Source organism: Lactuca serriola, chromosome 8, assembly GCF_051521515.1.
Source record: "Lactuca serriola cultivar US96UC23 chromosome 8, Lser_US96UC23_V15, whole genome shotgun sequence".
NCBI lineage: Eukaryota > Viridiplantae > Streptophyta > Magnoliopsida > Asterales > Asteraceae > Lactuca > Lactuca serriola.
Genome location: NC_136415.1, coordinates 16,467,733 through 16,489,503, shown reverse-complemented (window position 1 = coordinate 16,489,503; position 21,771 = coordinate 16,467,733). Strand labels below are relative to the sequence as shown.

The following is a 21,771-nucleotide window of genomic DNA, read 5'->3' as shown; positions in this document are numbered from 1 at the left end:
GAATGCTAGTTGATATAGTAATATGTGGTAAATTAGTTGGTTATATGTTATGTGGTATGTTAGTTATTTCTGTGTATTGTATGAAAGACCATGGGGATGCCCATGACATTCCAGGTAAAGACCATGGGGGTGCCCATGAAACTTGGCTATAAGACCATGAAGGGGTGCCCATGACATTCCAAGTAATACCAAGGGGTTCCCATGGCACATAGGTGTAAGATCGTATGGGGGTGCCTATGGTATCCTGGAGTAAGACCCTGGAGGGTGTTCAGGGCATCCTTATTTGTTTATATGCATGGCTTGTGATTGATATGGATTATATGGTTATGTGGATTATGTGGGGTATGCTTTGGGGAACTCACTAAGCATTAGTTTATAGTTTGTTGATTGTTTCAGGTACTTCAGATCCTAAGGGCAAGGACAATGTATGATAACGCGACGTGCACTCTCCGACATTTGATTTGTCGGACATTCTGATATTTGAAATAAAATGTTGATGTTATGAATTTTGAGAACAACTGTCATGATTTTTTTATTTTCTATGGGAATTTTTGGTTAATTAAAAATGAAAAAAAAATACTTGAGAATTTGGGTCGTTATATTCTATATGGATAATCTAGGGTTTCTAGATTATCCCATGTGGATAAATAAGGAGCCGGATAATTACCAATTTGAAATATTATTATTATATTCAAATTAGGGTTATCCAGGACATCCTTGTTAGACTATAAATAGACCCTTACCCCTAAGGATTTTCGGCCACTCATAACCCTAGAGAGATAGCCGAAATTCTTAGCTCCCTTCTCCTCTATCCTCTCTCATCCTTTTGCTAGCATTGGGTGTGAACCACTAGAGGCATGACATTTGTGGTGCTTGTTCTCAAGGTTTCAACAACACAAGGATTGTTTCTTATTTGTTAATAACAATCAAGGTATGTTTTCTTAACCCTAGATAGTAATTTCGAAAATATACTAGTAGTCCTAGGGTTTTTTATTTGATGTTCAAAGTTGTATGTTCAATTAGAGAAAACATAGATCAACAACTAGGGTTGCATGCACACATAAGATTTTGTTTGTTATGCTCAAAACCCATCAAAGACAACACGAGGGTTTACAAAGAAAGTCATTGATCCTTGTTAAGATCTCCGACACAAAACCTTGAGAAGTGCTAATGATCACTTGCATTGATGATTTTATTGATTAAAAATGTTGATTACAGAGATGAATGTGTAAATGTAAGTACAAATATCGTAGATGGGCTAATCGTGTGTTGTTAAAAATGTTGATTACAGAGATGAATGTGTAAATGTAAGTACAAATACCGTAGATGAGCTAATTATGTGTTGTGTGTGTAATACAAGTGTTATTTATAGTCTAATGCTAATAAAAAAAAGTCCGATAATTCTAGGATTCTCCGAGAATCAGCATATAAGCGTTGTTTGACTTGGTATTCCTGGTCTTTTGTCTGGTTGAGACGATTCTTCCTTGAGAATAAGTCCTTAGTTGACTAATTTTGCACATGTGAGAAAAAGAAAGTGGAATATAGTCATTATAAATGTTTGGAAAATAAAGATCCTGCCCATAACAATATTTAAAAAGAATATTCATTCTACTTAAATGCTAGTTTAAAAAATAGCTTTCTATAATTAAAATATATATAAAAACAAGTTTTAATATTATTCGTCTATAGGGATGTCAAAAAGTCCCGTGGGACCCTGTTCCCGTGGGGGCCCCGTCCCGTTTGGGGGATTTTTTTTTAAAAATCGGAGGCGGGGGCAAGGTTAACCCCCGTTTTAATTTCGAGAGCGGGGGCGGGGGTAGGCAATCCCGTCCCGAAATTCCCATGGGGACCCCATTAATAAATTACACATATATTTATTATATAAATATAATAAACAATAACATGATTTTGAGCTTCCAAAATTCATCAAAAAACATGTTTTTAAGTTGTTAGTATAATTTTTTAAAATGCCATAACTTTTTATTTTTAACATATAAAATTCTGCTATATATGATTATTTTTTACCTAAAAATAGCTTATTTTAGCCTAAATAACAACTTCTTTTAGCCCAAAATCAATCGGGGGCGGGGGAACAGGGGCGGGGGCGGGGGTAATAAAGGGGATTCGGGGGCGGGGGCAGGGGAACAGGGAAATTTCGGGGGCGGGGGTGGGAGATGCACTCCCCGCCCCGTTTGCCCCCGTTGACATCTCTATTCGTCTACATGACTTCCTATTTACAACCAAATGAATTATACATGTTGTAATCTCTAAATATTATTAAAAGAGAACCTTTAATTCTAAACTGAAGAAATCATGATCATTGATTGCATTTCAATCATATATTTTCCACCTTTGGATTATTTGATGACATCGTCTTTGTCAATCCATTTATTTTTGTCAATAGATTTTATAAAATGTATATTACGTTTTAAATTAGAATTCCATTAATGACACTTAAATCTTACCAAAAATAAAATGAATTAAATTAGGAATTCTATTAATGATAATTAAATATCACCACAAATAAAATGAATTAAATAAGGAATTCTATTAATAATAATTAAATCTCACAAAAAATAAAATACAAAAATACCCCGCCTCCCTCAATTCTTTACATAGTATATCTAACCTAAGTTTTGTAGTGGAGAAGAAAATGGGGGAAAACATGTTGTTTTGATTTTTACTTAACGATTTAGATTTGTAGTTGAACGACTGGAATTATAAATACATCAGATAAAGGTAAGAAAACAAGTAACTCAAATTCCACTTGACAACTTTTGAGTCATCTCATATACGTTTATTTCTTGATAACTAATATTTGTACTATTTATCGATATTTATGCTAAAGTGGTGACAACATGAAAATGATTGTTACTCAAGTTGTTTGATTTTTTTTTTTAGATTTTATGTAGGTCGAAATTTGAGTTGACAAACAACAGAAATTGTCGAATTCATCTGGGTTCTTGTGAACGTAAGTAAAATATATTTTGATTTTTATGTTATGAGGGTGTCAAATTTTGTGGTTTGAAAATTAATTGTCACAGTTGTGTTATTTAGAATTTTGAATCGGATCTTTCTATGAGATTCCCCATTTTTGCGTACTTTTGACGAATTGTTCAATAAGTTGAGCAATCAAATTATAAACGATAGACGCATACACAGTGTATGTCATATCCTTTGCTTTTGGTTGTTAAAATCACAAATTTGTTTTTTTTTCGTTTTTTTATGTGTTACGATTTGAGATCTTGATTTGGATAGTTGGAAATTTTGTTCGGTCTACCTGTCTACTACCTATTCGATGAAATGCTTAAGGGAACAATATTGGGATAAACTTGCGGTCCGGTTTAAATTACTTTAAAAATATATTAGTTTAAATTACTTAAAAAATATACTTGTCGATTTTTGTTATCCTTCACGGTTTAAATTTGTATGTTTCTCCTTAAAGTTTCATGTTTCATCTCTAATAGTTCTTTGTTTATGTTTTAGTTATAATGCCTTCTTTTGACCCTTGATCACATTGGTTAGTTTCTCATGCTAAGTTTTATTTGAAAATTATATTTAATTGCAAGTTATTACACTATCTAATGCCCCAATAATCTCTAATATTTGTATAAGATGGTGACAATTATTATTTTTTTATTGCGGCTTCTCTTCATATTGATTATCGGATGTGGTTTGAATTATGGAATGTTGCGACTGAGGGGATTCCACATTGTGGGGCGTTGGAATTCATTACAGAAGGAGGCATGATTTATATACCTTATTGGGTATTGATGGAATGCTCATGTAGATCGATAAATATTTTACAATATGTTCTTTTAACCTTATATTATGACCTATTTTGGAAAAAAAATTGCATTTAATATTAAACTTTGAAAAAAAAGTTCATATATAGCATCATACTCTTAAAAAATGACTTTTTTGGATTATTTTTAGTTGATATGGAAAGTTATATTTTTTGTATATTAAACCTCATTTAAACGATTGTTCTCTGTATTCTTTTTGGCTACTCTAGAAAAAAAAAATTCTACATTAGAGTTAATTAATAGGATTTTTTTCAAAATATTTTATTAATGGAAAGTACATTTTTTTCGCGTAATAGACCATTTATGTAAGAAAAACATTTCAAATACGGACCATTTGTGTACTTTTGTTCACATGTGAACCATTTATGTACTATATAAATTTAATTGTTAATTAGTAGGTCATTAATATGACAATTTTCTAGGGAAAAGTTGTTTTTAGTATTGAAATTTGCAAAAAAAAATGTAGAATGATAACAATTTATTAATTTATTTTGTATTTATCATATATATATAAGTTATATTATAATATAAGTTTTTAAATAAGACATAACGAGATTATCACCTTATAAAAATAAAAATAAGATAGCAACCAAATAATTGATTCTTTATTTCAATATTTCATTATTATCTTTAAACGATTAATTATGTTCTAAAGTTTTGTTATACAAAATTTTGTTAGATATATAAAAGAAATCATGTTTTAATTTTTCAAATTATAAAAGTAATCATGGTTTATGTTTTTCATATATGAAAATCATATTACGAAAAAGAGTGTTAGCATCTACCTGTTTTAAAATAAATTTCATATATTATTTTAGTTTTTAAACAGATATTTTGACAAAATAACTATTTTTTAGGATTAATGTATACTTATATATGAATAAGAGATGATACAAGAAAAATATATTACGTGTTCTTTAAAGTATAGCATGTTCGTGCTAATAACATATGAAAATTTGCATTCATAAATAAGTCTCATTTTTAACCAATTTGCTAATATTTATTGCAACACACCCTCCCTGTAAACCTTAAGCCCCTAAATAGTCGTCTGAAACTTATCATCAAAAGAAACTATTTGGTATCGTTGCATCACTAATAGTCAAAATAAACTATCTAGAGATTTGGTCCAAGGTTTCCTCTATGTCCGCATGAAGATGACATGTTACCATTCAAGCTGATAAGAAAACAATTTCTAATCAAATTATATTTCGTGATTGCAATCAATAAAGCTTACGGAGAAACAATTCCAAATGTAGGTATTTATCTCCCAGAATCGGTTTCACGCATGGCCAACTTTATGTGGCATTGTCCAGAGGGATATCACATGCCAATACAAAAGTATTACTGAACTCTGACGAACAATTCAACGACAATGAAGTTTATACATCAAATATGGTCAACAAAGAGGATATCATTGCTCTGTAGGTATTTATCTTTAAGAATCGTTTGGAGGCAAGACCATTTTATATGGAGATGGCTTTAGACAAATTCTTCTAGCAATACAAAGAGGCGATTGTTCGGATACTGTGCATGCATCATATTCGTCCAAATTACGGCTTGATGTACAGTTTTACATTTAACCATAAACATGAGATTTATTTTGGTTGTATAACTAAGATTTGGATGAGACAAAAGCATTTGATGAGTGGATTGTTAAAATTGGTGATGGTAATATTGGCGGCCCTAATGATGGTGAAGCTGAAATTGAATTTCCAGAAGACGTTGTTGTTCGCTCTATAGGTGACCATATTCATTCAATTGTATCCATCATTTATCTATGCTTTGAAAATCATCTTGATGATCAATCATATTTCAAGATAAAGCTATTTTGGTCTCTACAAATGAAGAATTTGATGCTACCAATGACTACATTTTAGGATCGATGAAAGATGAAGGGAAAACATATGAGTTCAAATTCTTTACGTGATACAGAGTTACCAGGTTTTTTTGAGGAATCAATTTACTCTTCGGTTGTGTTGAATGATTTTAAGGCATCTAGAATTTCCAACCATAAAGTTACACTAAAAATAGGTGTTCCAGTCATATTACTTTGTAATATCGACCAAACCAAAGGACTATGCAATTGTACTAGATTATAGATTGTTAGGCTTGGAAGAAACGTCATTAAAGCTTGAATCATATATGATAGATTCTTTATGGAGACTACTTATATACATTGCATGAATTTAACTCCGTCTAATGAAAGAATCTCATTCTGTTTTCAGCGGAGGCAATTCCCTATAGTAGTTTATTTTGTTATGGCCACTAACAAAAGTCAATGACAATAATTATCAAATGTTGGATTATACTTGCATAAGCTTGTCTTCACTCATTTTCAGTTATATATTTTTTGTTTCTCACATCACAATTGAAAATGGATTGAAGGTACTCATATATTACGAGGAAGGTTGTCCAACTAATAAAACAAAAAGTTATGTTTATAAAGAGGTCCTTCAACTATTATAGATATTCAAGTGTTTCTTTGTTTTTTTTCAAACATTTAAATGTTAGCAATAATGCTAAGTCTGTTTATGTTACTTTATTTTTTTATAGTGCCAACTTTTTTATACATTTACATGTATATTTTTTATATGTTCCCCGGGGGTTATACTTTAGTTACTTCACTGAAAGTCTAATCACATTTTGTAATTGTATATATACACATATCTATAGATTGGTTATCCATTTTTTTCAATTTTAGGTTGTCTTTTCAATTTTAGGTTGTCGGGTGGTGGGGTTATTATCAAGGTTTTAAAGAATAAAAGACAAGGGGTTAGATAATCAATTAATAGAACCTTGAGACTTATTTTGCAATTTGAGATTATAGTTGATTGATGGCGAGTAGATTTGGAGATTACGCAGCAGGGTGCACACTAAATTCATGTAGGGCCAGGAGCAGGTGATAATTGTGTCTGATTTAGTAATGATACATTCAAGTGTCCCATTAACCTTTTGAAGGGTTCGCCTTCATAGACGTCTAGCTTCGTTCAAACCCGGTCATGTAAGATGTAGTAAACCAGTTCTTTCACAGGACTCAGGATATATAATTTTCACCTAATTCTGTTTTTTTCATTATTATTATTATTATTTATAAGGCTGTCAAAATTGTACCATAAAAAACAAACCCACATACTACCAACCGAACCAAAAAAACTGGTAGCCAACATGTTTGGTTGGTAGTACCGTACCAATTAAACAATCTTGGTATGGTAATGGTACAAAAGTTTGAATACCATGGTAATACCTTACCAACCAATTTTATATATATATATATATATATATATATATATATATATATATATATATATATATATATATATATAAACAAAATCTTAAATTTCAATTGTTAATTGTGTTTAGTGTTACATATTTAAAAACGTATATAAATTATTTGGTCGCAATAGTCAATAGTCATTACCACGTTAAAAAAAAATTAAAACATTATTTTAGCTTTACTTTCAATAAAATTCTTTTATAAATTAAAAGAACTACAATACTATTTTCTTTACTAAATGTGGAAATTACCTGATGTATTTTTTTAGTTTAAGATCTTACAATAGTTAAAAGAAGTTGTATATATCATTATCAATTTGTACCAATCAAACTTTGTACAGCACCGGTAGCAAAATTTTTATACCAAATATAATTGATATGGTACACGGTTTAAGAAAAAACAAATTAATACCGTACCAATTCCACCCCTAACTATTTACGGTTGTAGTAATATATAACTTTCACCTAATTCTGTTTTTTAAATTGAACGAAATTTGACAAATCCAAATTGTGAAATCGGCATGTGGGCCTTCGGCCTTCCAACATTTTTTTTTCGTACAGTGCCAAAGTGTTCAAGAACCATTTTTACTGCAAAAGATTATTAAATAATATATAAAAAATAAGTGGATATTTTCAAAAAAAAATGTACAAACAAAATAGGACAAAGAACCTATTTTGAAAAGTGAATGTGAAATTTTAGGTTTTTTTTGTGAAATCGTGTCAAATGTGGCTAGGTTTTTCTGCTGAGCTAATGCGATCAACTTTTCTTCATTTAAATGAAAAGGCAGTTGCATAACACAAGCAACATGGCATACCCTAAGGATTCATGTTTAACATCTTCCATTCAAATACTCTCCACCCACACCAATGAAACATCACCTATTGATGCTTGAATGTCAAAAATAATTACATTAACCTCTAAAATAGGATGTGTACCTAAGCTTAATAAATACTTAAGCAATGAGAACATGAGTGTGACAATAGAAGCAGCAGCAATCAATAAAAAACCGTTTTTGCAACATCCATACAACTTCTAATCTATTCCCCAAATTGAATCACAAACACACTCATTGGAGCCTCTCTTTTCTTAACCTTTCCATTTCTTTCACCATTTGCCAGTGTTGATGTGATAAACATGTCTCCCCAAAGCTCAATGACATCAAACGCCCCATTGTAAGCCACCTGGCATTTCACAAACATACTTTAATTCATAATAATAATAATAAACAAGATATGATCTCTTGGTCAACCAGCAGTCAACTACGAACCTGCTAAAATCTTCACTTCCCAGGCTCCTATCAACTTGCCTAGCTGCAACCATATCATCTTCCACCACCTATCATCATCATATTCACATCCATCACATACTTAAAACCATAACATCTCAAAAATAATGAATAACCCTATTATTTATAAAATCATTAAAATGTACCTTTTGCATTTCTGTTTCAATAGAATGTGGTGATGATCTAAGAGTAGCCAAATACCATCTCCATTCATTCAATGTTTCTTCATCCACGTCACCCAAGGGACCCACAGAAGAAGGATGAAAAGGAACAATTAAATCAGCTGGTAGAATGTTTGATTTTGCTTCTGAAAGTACCAATATTTGAACATCTGCATCCATATTCATTTTGTAATATTTAAAATCATATTCCACCTTTTGAAATTCCATCAAATCCTTGAGCAATCTTGTGTTTTCAACACCATTACTATTCAATACCCCTGCTTGTAATGATGTCTCGTCTATCATAAAATGTGACCCCTCTGCACACTGTAAAGCCCCACTCACAAGTCTGCAAAATCAAAATTAAAACCCTATAAAAAAAATCCATAAAATTAACTAATTGATTGGTACCATATAAGGCTTAATGTTAAGTTACCTGTTTGTTTCGTAATCTTTTACTGGTGAAAGTGAAGCAGTGTTGAGATATTCAACTGTGAGAGGCATATGATGAGTGAAGGGTAAAAGGGTCTTTATTGCATTGCTGATTCGGTTACCAAAAACAGATATACTTGACTTGTCTAAACTTGTAAGGTTAAGTGATAGCTTCCCTACAGCAAATGAGTCTACCCTTGAATGAACCTACGTTAAAGTAAATAAAACACTTGTTAATTTTATGTTACTTTTACATTTAAGTAAAATAGATGTATTTTTTACCTTTGACAATAAATGCAATAACATAAAATGAGCTGCTAACTCATCATCACCAAGAACTACTTTAAGGTAGTGCAACAAGGATTCCCGTGTTCCTTTCACCAAATGGGGTTTTGGCTGTAGATTTAAAAAAACAATGAGAAATTAAAAATTATGATAATAATGAGTTTGTTTATTATAAATCTGGATTAATGTCGCATACCTCCATTGTTGGGGACTTAAAGACCATGTCAGTAACTGAAAGCTTTCTGTGTACAAGACAATGAAGACGCGGCACCTTGCTAGGAGGTAAGTTGACTAATTCATCTTCCAGTTCATTATTATCATTTTTAACTTCAGTGTCAAACGTAAGGACACCAATGAACTCAAACACATCATTTAGCTTTAAATCAGACTCTGGAGAGTCGTATATCTGCAGAATGTACACTTTGTAAGGATGTTATAACTTTGAAAATATGAGAATAATTGCAATGTGACTTGGATTTATATAAAAAAACATAAAATATTACCTTGACTAAACATGAAAACTTATTTCTGAAATCGACATCAGACACTGTAGGTCTACCACAGTCTGTTTCCCCAGTCATGAGAGATTCACCTTCCCGCTGTAATGCAATAAAATCATTTTTGGAATAAATATACTACAATATGAATTATAAATTTGACAAAAAAAAAACGTATGAATGCAAGATTAGTGGCTTACCATCTTCTTTGCACGTGGAGAATTTGGCAGCTCATTGCTTGCATCCTGTCATTTGAAGAAACATGTAAAGATTTGAACGTTTTCAATATAAATCAAACTAGACAGATATCAAAGCACTCAAGAACTTGTAAAGTTGAACATACATGCATTTCCACCTCTGTGGAAACAGGACAGGTATCCCTTTGTCTCTTTTCTCTGTTTGCTGATGGGGAATTTGTGGATGTAATTACAGCACCATCAGAAGTAGAATCTGCCCATGAATTCAGGCCAGGGACCTAGAGATAAGGTTGATCAAAAGGTAAGGAGATTAAATCGGGTTAACAATGGTTAACAGATGTTAAAGACTCACAGGAACACAGTAAAGAAGACGACGTTCCCAGACACGCATATCAGCAGAAGGATCCATGGCAAATTGAGAGACATCTGTAAACTTGTTGGTGTTCCATGTCTCTTCGTTCTTCAAAAGATAATGCAAAATCAATGATAATAAACAAAATATAATCTTGGTCTTGCATTCTTGTTCGAAGGTTCAGTGGGAAATAGAATTTGGGGATTAACATACCTTATAAGCACCAACATAGAATTCGTTACCCAGCATGTCTTGAATCATTCCACGGAAGCGAACTAAAGTGTTTGGTTGAACCCGATGAACAGTTGATGGAGTTAGTATCGGGACCTGGACATGGTGATAAAAAAAAAAACTTAATCAAAACTATGAGTAAATTAACCTAATCACTGCAGATTACCTAAAAAACCATAAACCCTAGAAGTTTCTCTAGATTAAATTGGGGAAGTTGCATAGAAACTGAAACATACATGGAATGAATCAAGAGCAAGAGTTTAAATCATTCATAAGCACTAGAAATCTATAAACATGTAAAGTACCTGACTGATGCCATCGTTGTCAAAAAGAAACTCCCGGAAGAGATCGGCGACGCCCCAATCATTGCGGTCCAAAGAAGCCGGATCTGTACCAGATGTCACCGCCTTCTCAAAAGTGAATCGGACAGCCCCAAGAGGGTTCACCAAGCAATCGTACTGACGTCCCACCATTTCTAGACTCTTTTTCTCTCTGTAAACACACTCAATCACTTGTGGAAGAGTCGGCTGGTTTCTTCGCTGCCTTCCCGCGTTAACAGTTAAGTAGGCTAAATTCCCGCCAAAGTGTTGGGTAGAGTGGATTCCCGCCAATTTTAGCCGTTGCGGGCCTGGTGGCCCATGACCCATGTTTTATGATTCGGCCTTGTTAGAATAAATTATCTGAACTATTCAAATGCAACTTTATAATTAATAATTTATCAAAAAAAAAAAAAACATATATTCTATATTCCTAAACATCGTTTTTTTTTTTTTTTTTTTTAAATTTGTTTTGTGATTAGAAATTAACTTAAAGTACATTATATGTAGACTTACTTCGCTCTTCGCAACTCTATTCAATTTTAAATATTGTTAAGAAAACATAACATCACTTATTATTTATGAAAATAAATATTAATATACATGAAAACATAATAATAAAATGATGAACATAATTTTGATTCAAGATCGTCGTTGAATACAATTTAAAATAATGTTTCACATATAGAAAACAAATTTTTTTGCATAGAATCATTGGTAATATAAAATAATAGTTGTTGGATATTAAGTTGTTTAGATGAAATGTTCTCGAAAATATATTCATCCTATCTCGATGAAATGTTCTTGAAAGAGACCAAGTGTCTCCTGCTTCTTCACCATTCTATTGTTCTTTTGGAAAATGCATTTTTCTTTCTCTCCCCCTTCATTTTAATCATTCCGCGGGAGCTCAGACCACCCTAATATTACACATATAAGACTTTTGTTGATTAATTTTTAAATTTCGTCATTTATCACCAATTTTATTTTTCAGTTATGTTTGTCATATTCTCTAACATTTGTAACGGATGTAGTCGTAACTCATAACAACAAAAAACTGTAATAAATATACAGAAATGAGAAAACCCCAACCAAAACATCCCCTTTTGGCCATCCACAAATTAAATTGCAACACTAAACACACATGTTATAAACTGTAAACGATAAGGTATGAAATCTGTTTGAAGGTAACAATCATTTAAAAGATATTTCAAGACATATACTTTTAACATTTCCAACCAAAAATGTATATTATAACTGACTATTATGTAGTTTTCCTTTAACCAGAAAAAAGCCTAGTAAAAAAATTTCCAGATTTAGGCTTGTCCAAGCATGCGACATGAACATATCTTCCAAGCTTGTCCACTTGCCTTGGCTCATTCCTCGTGTCTTTCTTGCACACTTTACATGTTTTATCAACCCACCCTTCTTCTACATATTCACCATCAACTAAACAAAAACCAAACCAAAAACAAAATCATTACAGGGGTAAAATAGGTAATTCCAACTTCATAAGTATAATCTAATTGGTATGTTATATCATTTGAGAGGTCCATATTGTTACCTTCAACATAAGATTTGAAGAAATCTTTATACGTCCCTCCAATCTTTCTCCGAAGAGCGCCATACTGCAAAAAAAATAAAACAAATTTTTATAACAGATCCGACCATTTACATTCTATAATTGGGATATCAAGTATGATTCATGAAATCACAAAATTGAACCGAAAGATAATTTTTGGCCCTATATTGAGAAAACTAGAAAACCATTAGGTGTAGTGGTTTTGCTCTTTCCTGAAAACCACCAAAATCGGACCAAAAACCAGTAGAATCTAGTAGCTAGGAAGGATTAGGAGAGGAAATTACCTGTTCCCTGTTCATTTTCTCTCCTGATTTGGTTGCTAACCGAGCATCCTCAATAAGCTGTGCATCTTCAGCTGATCTAACCTGAGAAAAATCCAGAGCTTCTGTAACACTTTCAAACAAATTCTGCTTCCTTATTTTGGGCTTTTCATCTTCTTCTTCTTTGCTACCCTTCTCTGTTTTCCCTGAATAAACTCTGAATTTGTAGTAAGAATTGGTGGGAGTGAGGGTGGCTTGTTTTGAAGCAGTGAAGTTAGAAGCAGGAAAAGCAGGTGATAAGGGAAGAGCCCTTAACCCCATCCCCATGCTCTTTAGGAAAATATAAACCGACTCTCAACAAACTACACCTTATATACTTTACTTTCTATGCTTTGGGTTTGGGTTAATGTAAAAATATAAAAATCGATTTCCTATCAAACATCAAACATGTTTATATATCTGTATAATTATATATTTACTTGGATAAAAAATTTATTATAGCTTGTCCTAAACCATTGTTTGTAAATTGTTTTGGGTGGATGAGACGATTTGGTTGTGTAATATGCAATCTCAACTGGTGGTTATTTTTTCTATGCTGAGCTGGATCACTGGATGTTTGCCACGTGTCAGTTACAAATGTATGGTTTGTGGGTTGTTACGTGGCTCTTTGGCTGACTATTGAAATTGAGAGGATCAATTTTACTTGTCCCTTGGTAGTTAGCGTAGTGGTCAATGAAGACGCCAAATGCATACGTGATATATCAATTTAAGCACAGCTTCAATATTTATAAAGAATTCACGAATAGTCCCCACTATTACTATATAGTATATTCATTTGTTGTTTTTACGTACCAATTGTGAAGTATTATAAAATAAAATCTCCCAAAATTATCATGCGTACTTTCTTTTGGCCAACAATAGAAATCTGCAGCTTTAAATTTGTAGAAATTAATGTAAAAAGTTGAGTCATAGGATTCATTTAAATATCATTCATCTAAAACGAATCGTATGACCTAAGAATTCATGCAAACCGATAAGATTGTCAACATTATACAAACTTGTCAAATTCAATAGCCACTTTCGCTATTTAATAAATTTGTTCAAAACTTTTAAAAGGACATCAAAAAATGGTTTACCACTTTACCAAATTAAGATGATTTCTATTGATATGAACACAACTTATACATAACTTCTCTCTATACAACATAAACCATCCCAACTTCCAACAAAGACGCCGGAGGCACCTTCAACACCACATCTGGTCCCCTACAATTCCGCCTCAGAAAATTATACCCAAAATTAATCGCTAACCTCTTCAAAATCGACGACCCTTGTTTTGTTTTCACATGTGAGTGTCCAAGTATGAACGCAGTCCCACTTTGCTGTGCATCCAACAGATCTTGAAGCTCTTCTCTCATCTGTACATCTCTCAAATCACCACCCTCATCGTCACCATCATCATCAGCAAACCTCACTCGCCTAGGGTTCATGTTCATCTCTATTATGTCTCCCATACTCTCCACTGTTGGAAACCCTAACGAGACGCTAACTTGTGTTATGCTTTCATGTTCTTCAAAACCCTCCAAGCTCCCGATTACAGCAAGCATCTGCTCCCCTGACGACCTACTTGACCGGAATCCGCCATCTTCGTGACCATCACTGGCGGCTTCAGGGCGGGACCAGTCATACCGGATGAAATCGGTTAAACGGTTCACAAGTTCAGACTCGAAGGAATTCACATCTTGATGGACATCACGATACCCGTAACGAACAATACACCTATAGGATCGAAAAGAAGCAGGACCCACACGACCCATGAGGTACCTTTCCGGTGGTGGGACAAAGGGTACAGGAACAGATTTCACACACACAAACACCAAGATCCGGTGAAACGCAGGGAGGTTGGTGACAAAGCGGGAGAAGTTAGCCGGGATACCGGAGGTGAGATCAGTGAAGACGAGCCCGATTCCGGGGACTCTTGAAATACCTAAACTTGAACCTAAGGCTAGTAGCCATTCTAAAGAGACCTTATTTTGAAGGTCGTATTGGTATTTTTTGGTGGTGGCATAGTGCCAAACGAACATGATGGTGACTAGAAAGAGTGCTAGGAGAATCGGGAGCCATGCACCTTCACGGAATTTAACCAGGGAAGCTGAGAAGTAGAGGAGTTCTATGGAACCGAAGAAGAATAGGAAGCAAAGAGCTACGATTGGAGGTTTATGCCAACAAAGAATGATGACTAATGACGTAAGGCAAGTTGTAACCATCATCACCGCCATCACTGCCAATCCTGCAGATAAATTAAGCATAAAGATTTGAGTAAAGAAGTAAAGGATCATGCACACCGGGTGTTTGATGAAAATCCACAAAGAAAATTCACATACAATCATACAAACCTGATGCGTTTCCCAAGTGTTTTGTATCCCGGAATCCAATGGTGACAGCGATACATAGAACCATGAGTATCCAGTTGATCTCCGGGATGTAAATCTGACCATGTTTCTTGTCCGATGTATGAACAACCTTAACCCTTGGAAAACAACCGAGTGATTGGCTCTGGTTAATGATCGAAAATGTTCCACTGATGATTGCTTGACTACCCACAACAGAAGCAAGTATGGCTATAACAAGAACCGGCCACCTCACACTTTCTGCATACGTGTCAACATTATATTTTGTTACTTTTTAATAAACCATTTATTATTGTGAAATTTTTTATTTTAAAGTCCTTCTAGAAGAATATATATATACCTGGCACTGACACGAAATAACTAATATCGTAAGCCATCTGATGATGTTTCGACAGATAAGCCGCTTGTCCCATGTAACCTAGGATTAGTGCGGGATAAACGAGAAAAGAGAAAGCAATCTGCAGAATAATTTTTCCACACAATACAATATAAAAAATATATAAATCCCGAAAAAAACTAAATATGAAAATCTTCAAATTTGACTTTCGTTTATACCTGAATTGCAGCATATGAGAAATGGCCAAGATCCGCAAACATTGCTTCAGATCCTGCAAGAAACATAATTAACTAATTATCAAGATTTTTATGAACATGTTAAAGAAGTAGTTGTTAGTTGTTACTAGATTCGAATATGAAGTTTTATTTTACCTGTAATGCAGAGTAAAATGCCTCCCAATGACATCCAGCCACGTGTCTTTGTCTTCTTTAAAAACTTATACATGTAATAAGGTGAAAGAGCTTTGTAGACTTTTGGGTTCCAGACGAATATATTATATAAACCGAGTCCACTTATGCATATCAGCCATAACAACACAATTGGAGCAAAAAAGAAACCAACTCGATGGGTCCCATAATGTTGCAGCGCAAATAAACACACTAATATGAAGCAAGTAATCGGAATCACAGCATCTGCATATAAAATATTTTCTTAAAATATGTACTCAAAACAATTCAAATTAAAGAAAAGTAGAAAACTCACATTCATGATGCTGTTTGGACATGGATAACTCAAGCCCAGAAACCGCAGAGAAAACTGTGAATTTGATGAATAAATGATGTTAATAGTGAAAAAAAAAAGTTAAAAAGGAGTTGCAAAAAGTTTAAAAAAAGATTGCAATTTTTATACCGGATATAGCTGGAGTAAGCAGTCCATCTCCAATAACCATACACGTGCCAAGAAGAACCAAGATTAGTAAAGCTGTATGCAAAGATTTGTGTTTTTCAAGCAACATTTTCACTTTTGACCTGTTTGACTTTTCACTTTCTGGAGGTTGCTTGAGTTTATAAGTAGAGAGTGATTCATCGGCAGTTTGTTGATTTGGTAAAAGGCTTACTTTAGCATGTCGGCATATTGAAGAATAAAGTGCAAAAGTTCCACCTATATATAGATAAAAAAAAAAAAAACACAGTTATTTATAAAGTTTATTTGTAAAAAAAAATATGACAATTCAAATTAATATCTTTTTGTTTACCTTCACCATTATCGTCAGCTCGAAGAACAATGAACACGTATTTGAACAAAGGGACAAGAGTTAAAGTCCAGAAAACGAATGAAAGAACCCCAAAAATCTCTTCATTTGTTTCTGAATGATGAATGTCTGATGCAAATGTGGATTTGTAGACATAAAGTGGGGAAATACTGAGGTCACCATACACAACACCAAGACTTTGATAAGCTAACACCAACGTTGTCCTCCAAGAATCCTTGTAAATGCAATTTTTTTTTCAAAAAAAAAAAAGCATAAGGTTTTGTAACAAAGCTAAAATATAAAAAGGGCTAATGAGCTACATCGGCAACAAAATTCTAATTGTATTCAACAGAGCACTAAACACAAAATTTTGTTTCAGTTTGGAAAGCCAACATGTTATGGCTGGTTCAACAAATTTTCATGCCAACATGGCATACAACCTGGCTCCTACGTGGCATTTTAATTTTTTCAAATTAGGTTCAATAGAGCCCTAAACATCAAGTTCATACATCATTAACCCTAAATAAAATAAGCAGCATGAAATGGCAATTTTGGACAAATTAAAGAGATTTGAAAATGCAAAATCGTCCATCATTTCATCCAGATTTGTTCAACTTTGTAAAACGTAGCATTTTTTACAAAAAGGGTAGGTAATTAGTTAATAGCAACTAAAATCAGTAGTTAGAAGAAACAATCACTCCATAATTAAGATTAAGAGGGCAAACCTTGGAATTTCCCCAACATTTTTCCCTGCCAAGATCCATGCTTCTTGTAGATCAAGATTTCCGTACGACTGCTGACGATGAAACGAGCTAAATGCAGATCCCACCTGCAACAAAACTCAAATTATCAAATCACTCAAATAATAAGAAAGAGGGTTACAAGATTATTGAAAGAAAGCGATAGCAACCAAGAAACGGCGACCCATTCGTTTTTTACCGATATACCCTATTTTGGTATCAAGAAAGACGAAAAGAGCTTGATGAACAAAAGATTTGAAACACCCATTAACTAAAAAGCTAAAAAAAAACGAAAAGGGATTGGATTGAAGCAGAAAGAGTAAAAGATGCAGAAAAGAACCAAAAAGATTGTGTTGTTTTCCGTTATAATATAAATAAAAGATTTACTGAAACTATATGAAAACGAAGCACATACCTCACTCAATCGTCACCAAGAATCAAGAATTGAAGAATCAAGTCAAGTGGTTTGTTTAAAGAAATTCAAGATTATTTTCTTTTTTAAGAAAAAAACTTCACTTCACCCGAAGTAGCAAGAAAACAAGAGAATGTTGGGAGACGGCAAGAAAGGGAAGCGAAAACCACAATCACATGACTCCAACAGCAAAATTCAATTATCATCCTCTACAATTTGAGCCCACAAATCGATGCAACTTTCAAGGACATGTTTTAGTATTTGTCTCTCTCACGCATCGAAACACCGATGCTATGTGTACACGTGGATTTTATGAGAATTAAATTTCCACCATTGTTACTGACCAATCATATCATATATAATAGTAAACCAAAGTGTCTAAAATTAGACAAGAAATATATCCAAAACCTAAACCAGATCTTGTGACGTTAAATCTCCACCTTCCATTGTTGAAGTTTCAACAGATATCATCCCATAAATAAACCAACATATAATATGATCATTACTTGAAATTTGTGAATGATGATAGTTTTTTTTATAAATTTATTATATGAAACCCAATAAATTATGTTATCATATAATATTTTCTAGGATCTTTAAGATTCTGGACTTGTAGGGACCGAATGTCTCCTTTTACTTGTTGGTTTTTGATGCATAATAAAAAGAAATAGTCATATTTTTTTCCTCATCCAGAAAAAACACAATAGTTTATTGAAACAGCACAAATTCTATAATGAAAATAAGGAAAAGAAAGCCATTGTTGTTACGTATTTTGGGGTCCAAAATTGACAACTTTGTCACTTTCAACATTTCACAACAATGATAATTGAAAGCTCATTAACCAGTTTGAGTGGAATTAAAACAAACCCAAAAAAAAAAAAGGTGTTTGGTAAGAAATATCTTTCTTTTGACCAATTGTGTAGGTTCATGACATTTCTTGTCAAGTTTTCTTCCATAAATAGCTTTCTTTTTTATAGAAAAATAATGTATTATATAAAAGCAAAATTAAAATATAATGGTTTAATAATGAAGTCGGTAAACAGCATCGGTTATTACTAGATCGATCTGATGAAAGAGTTGGATAAGAACAAGGGGACATTAGAACTTACTATCGAATCCCGAATCTAAATTCAATATAATAGAGAAGATGGGCATTTTTCCGCCATTAATGCACTGTTGAAGCTCTGAACAACCCTTTAAATTCGGTCTTCCCGAATCTATCTGTCTGGATTTCTTATATTGTCTATTGGAAACGAAGAATTAGGATAGAAAATTGGAAGATGATCCAGTATTGAAGATCTTGAGGAGAGAAGTGTGTGTGTGTGTGTGTGTGTGTGTGTAATAAAGTGGGGTGAGTGGCGAACACAAAACGGGAATCTCTGCCATTATATTTGCAGAGCTAAAACATGGGTCGGGATATTTCACGGGATTACGAAAAGCCTTTTGTTTAGTGGGAGACGTGGTAAAGATGAAGATGACAATTAAAATATTTTTGTGTTAAAATGGATATCTTTTTTGAAAGGTCAAAAGACGTTGAATTCTTTCTAAATGTTTATTTTAAAGTTAGTTTTATTTTATATATAGATATAGATATAAATATAGATTGGTTGGGTAAGTTTATTTAAAATGATAAGTATTTTTTAACTTATAGTTTATTAGTTTACAGTGATGTCGAAACGGAATTAAAAAAATGTTTAGATTAGCTTATCCGATGTTAAAACATTATAAATTAATAAACCATTTTTAGTGTTTGACAAAATGATCAAAAAAATGTTTTCTAAAGATGTTAGACCGCTAGAAGTTATAAGAAATTTTTGATAAGTTAGGGGTTACTAACTTATAAAAAATTACTTATTTTCGGTTCCATACCGATATAAGTTATTTTTTTTTAAAATCTATGCAAACACTTATTTTATCTTATACTACTATGGAATCAGTAATAAGTTAAAAAAACTACTTTTTAAGTTTAGTTAAACACCCTTATAATATCATCCCTATCCCTATTCTAATAAAAGAATAGTTTTATTCTCCTTTTGACATGTGTCATCATATTAGGCCTCATAATTAATGAATATTTTATTTTTCTTTTGCTATGTGTCACTCTATTATGTCTCCTAATTAATGCATGCCACTTGCTAACCTATTGAATCTCCATTTCAAATTTCAAATTTTAAAATTTTCACTCTAATTACATTAAATTAATAACATTATAATGGAAATTAAATAAAATTAACACAAATTATAAAGTGATATAATTATACATATTTATTTAAAGCAATGATTATAATTTTATATAACTAAAAAATCTCTTAATGAATAATTTATTTAAAATAAGTGATTAATAATTTTGAGTTTTTAATATTAAAGTTTAATTAAGTTTATACCGCGGTTCCCTCGGGTTATAAACTAGTTTAATAATATATGATTGTAAAATGTATATTATTATAATACAAAACTACAAAAATAGTCTATGTAGTTAGCATTTTTTCGGATTTTAATCTAAATCTTGACATATTTGGATAACTTGTCTTTTTTAGTATCTTCCGTTAGGGATTTGGTCTTTTTCAAAATTGAAATGACTATTATATCCTTAACTAGATGAATTTTCGTATGTTGTAGAAAAATTTGATACCTGGATAAAATATTAAAGTTATATGACATTTAAAATACGTTAGGAGCATTTGGTTCATAGGTTATTACAATATTTGATAAATATTTAATAGGGGCAACATTAGTATATCTTAAGATGATGTTGTTCATGTGTAAGTTTGGTGTCCACGTTTCTTCTCTGCATCGAGAGTAAATAATATTTAGCAAAAGAGTTTACCTTTTTATTGCATTGAGAGTAAATCACATTTACCATAAGAGGTTGTTTTTATTTGTGTTAATCTTCACTATGACTACACCTTTATATATTTTACCTAATTGGTATGTGTTTGGTGTTGTATTTGGGGTTCTGATTTATTTCTAGGAGTAGGGTACTTCACAACTTTATTATATTTAGGTGTAACATCAATAAAATCATGAAAAAATTAAACTTTTAAAAAACCAACCCAAAATTACAAATTTTTTACAACAAAGTTTTCAAAACATGTTATATATCAGAGTTTCCCAAAATCATAAGCATAAAACATGAGGATGTGTACGGTCATTCCTTCTCCATTCCGTGATCCTCTGAAGTACCCGAAACATAACCTAAAACTGTAAGTCAACGCTTAGTGAGTTTCCCCAAAAGTATCAACACAACACAAAATCATAATAATAATAGTAAACAACATGCATATAGAACCTTCAGTCTGACTGGAACGTAGGGGTGAGCATAAGCGGGTACCCGCCTATTTTTGCTGGAACCGGAACCGCTCCCCGAACCGGCGGTTCTTAAGTTATTGGAACCGGAACCGGAACCGCCTACATCGGTTCCTAGAAAATTGGAACCGCTCCCGGAACCGCCGGAACCGGTTTCGGTTCCGGGTACCCGACTTCTTAAATATAAAAGTTTTTATTTATAAATTGTAGAGCATATGGCAGGGATATTAACCTTTACAAGCATCAGAAGTAGAAGATATGATAATAAAACAATTATAAAAAACTTACATAACCACCTATTAAAATTTAAAAACACTTCCCACAATTAAAAAACATCATAAAAAACATTTCCAATCAAGTGAAATTTAACAAGTAGAGATGATAAAAATGAAAAATTACAAACAATAATCATAAAACAACAACAGTAAAAAGCAACACAACAAAAAAAACATAGCCTTGAATTGGATCCATTGATCTTGTCAGCTCATCTGTCGAGAACAGTATACTGCATGCATATTCCATCACAGTCTTTAAGTTAGACCATTTGAGTAGCAAAAACCTGAAATTTAGGGGCAATGTTTTGGAAGAATGGAGGAGTTATGGGTATTAGTAAAAGAAGTAAAAAAAGAATATAAGATACTGAGACTGACTTCAAGAGAAAGTTTGCACATGCATGTGAGGTGAAAGTTTAAATATG

The 21,771-nt window shown here is 32.6% G+C and overlaps 3 protein-coding genes across 5 annotated transcripts; all 3 read right to left on the bottom strand.

The window, feature by feature from the left end:
* Positions 1 to 7,902: 7,902 nt before the first annotated feature.
* Positions 7,903 to 11,062, bottom strand: ETG1 (E2F target protein 1 (ETG1)). The gene is made up of 12 exons (XM_079016848.1): positions 10,826 to 11,062; positions 10,503 to 10,616; positions 10,290 to 10,397; positions 10,084 to 10,215; positions 9,941 to 9,985; positions 9,747 to 9,842; positions 9,440 to 9,649; positions 9,241 to 9,354; positions 8,963 to 9,165; positions 8,512 to 8,875; positions 8,348 to 8,415; positions 7,903 to 8,261 (listed from the first exon to the last, which is right to left on the bottom strand). The coding sequence occupies exons 1-12, from the start codon at positions 10,991 to 10,993 to the stop codon at positions 8,147 to 8,149; spliced, it is 1,737 nt and encodes a 578-aa protein (XP_078872974.1). The 5' UTR covers positions 10,994 to 11,062; the 3' UTR covers positions 7,903 to 8,146.
* Positions 11,063 to 12,012: 950 nt separating this feature from the next.
* On the bottom strand, positions 12,013 to 13,124 carry LOC145069544 (potassium transporter). The gene is made up of 3 exons (XM_079016480.1): positions 12,701 to 13,124; positions 12,399 to 12,462; positions 12,013 to 12,283 (listed from the first exon to the last, which is right to left on the bottom strand). Exons 1-3 carry the CDS (start codon positions 13,001 to 13,003, stop codon positions 12,114 to 12,116), a joined length of 537 nt encoding a protein of 178 aa, XP_078872606.1. The 5' UTR covers positions 13,004 to 13,124; the 3' UTR covers positions 12,013 to 12,113.
* Positions 13,125 to 13,734: 610 nt separating this feature from the next.
* On the bottom strand, positions 13,735 to 17,994 carry LOC145069543 (potassium transporter 2-like). Of its 3 annotated transcripts, none has more exons than XM_079016476.1 (10): positions 17,772 to 17,994; positions 17,342 to 17,445; positions 16,620 to 16,851; positions 16,274 to 16,525; positions 16,127 to 16,180; positions 15,796 to 16,056; positions 15,643 to 15,695; positions 15,428 to 15,545; positions 15,073 to 15,327; positions 13,735 to 14,966 (listed from the first exon to the last, which is right to left on the bottom strand). In XM_079016476.1, exons 2-10 carry the CDS (start codon positions 17,378 to 17,380, stop codon positions 13,873 to 13,875), a joined length of 2,358 nt encoding a protein of 785 aa, XP_078872602.1. In that variant the 5' UTR covers positions 17,381 to 17,445; positions 17,772 to 17,994; the 3' UTR covers positions 13,735 to 13,872. The 3 variants fall into 3 exon arrangements, with proteins under 3 accessions (XP_078872602.1, XP_078872603.1, XP_078872604.1); XM_079016477.1 differs by lacking the exon at positions 17,772 to 17,994 and adding an exon at positions 17,556 to 17,687; XM_079016478.1 differs by lacking the exon at positions 17,772 to 17,994 and adding an exon at positions 17,564 to 17,683.
* Positions 17,995 to 21,771: the final 3,777 nt, after the last annotated feature.

What these genes read in the sequence shown, in the direction of transcription:
- ETG1 (XM_079016848.1), bottom strand. Translation starts at nt 10,993, where the DNA reads ATGGTGGGACGTCAGTACGATTGCTTGGTGAACCCTCTTGGGGCTGTC. An exon ending in CTCCACGTGCAAAGAAGATG is followed by an intron (nt 9,843 to 9,940) that starts GTAAGCCACTAA and finishes ATTGCATTACAG; the next exon opens with CGGGAAGGTGAATCTCTCAT. An exon ending in TTAAGTCCCCAACAATGGAG is followed by an intron (nt 9,355 to 9,439) that starts GTATGCGACATT and finishes TTAAATCTACAG; the next exon opens with CCAAAACCCCATTTGGTGAA.
- LOC145069544 (XM_079016480.1), bottom strand. Translation starts at nt 13,003, where the DNA reads ATGGGGATGGGGTTAAGGGCTCTTCCCTTATCACCTGCTTTTCCTGCT. An exon ending in AGAAAATGAACAGGGAACAG is followed by an intron (nt 12,463 to 12,700) that starts GTAATTTCCTCT and finishes TTTTTTTTGCAG; the next exon opens with TATGGCGCTCTTCGGAGAAA. An exon ending in CTTCAAATCTTATGTTGAAG is followed by an intron (nt 12,284 to 12,398) that starts GTAACAATATGG and finishes GTTTTTGTTTAG; the next exon opens with TTGATGGTGAATATGTAGAA.
- LOC145069543 (XM_079016476.1), bottom strand. Translation starts at nt 17,380, where the DNA reads ATGGATCTTGGCAGGGAAAAATGTTGGGGAAATTCCAAG. An exon ending in AATGTTGGGGAAATTCCAAG is followed by an intron (nt 16,852 to 17,341) that starts GTTTGCCCTCTT and finishes TGCATTTACAAG; the next exon opens with GATTCTTGGAGGACAACGTT. An exon ending in ACACTTGGGAAACGCATCAG is followed by an intron (nt 14,967 to 15,072) that starts GTTTGTATGATT and finishes ATTTATCTGCAG; the next exon opens with GATTGGCAGTGATGGCGGTG.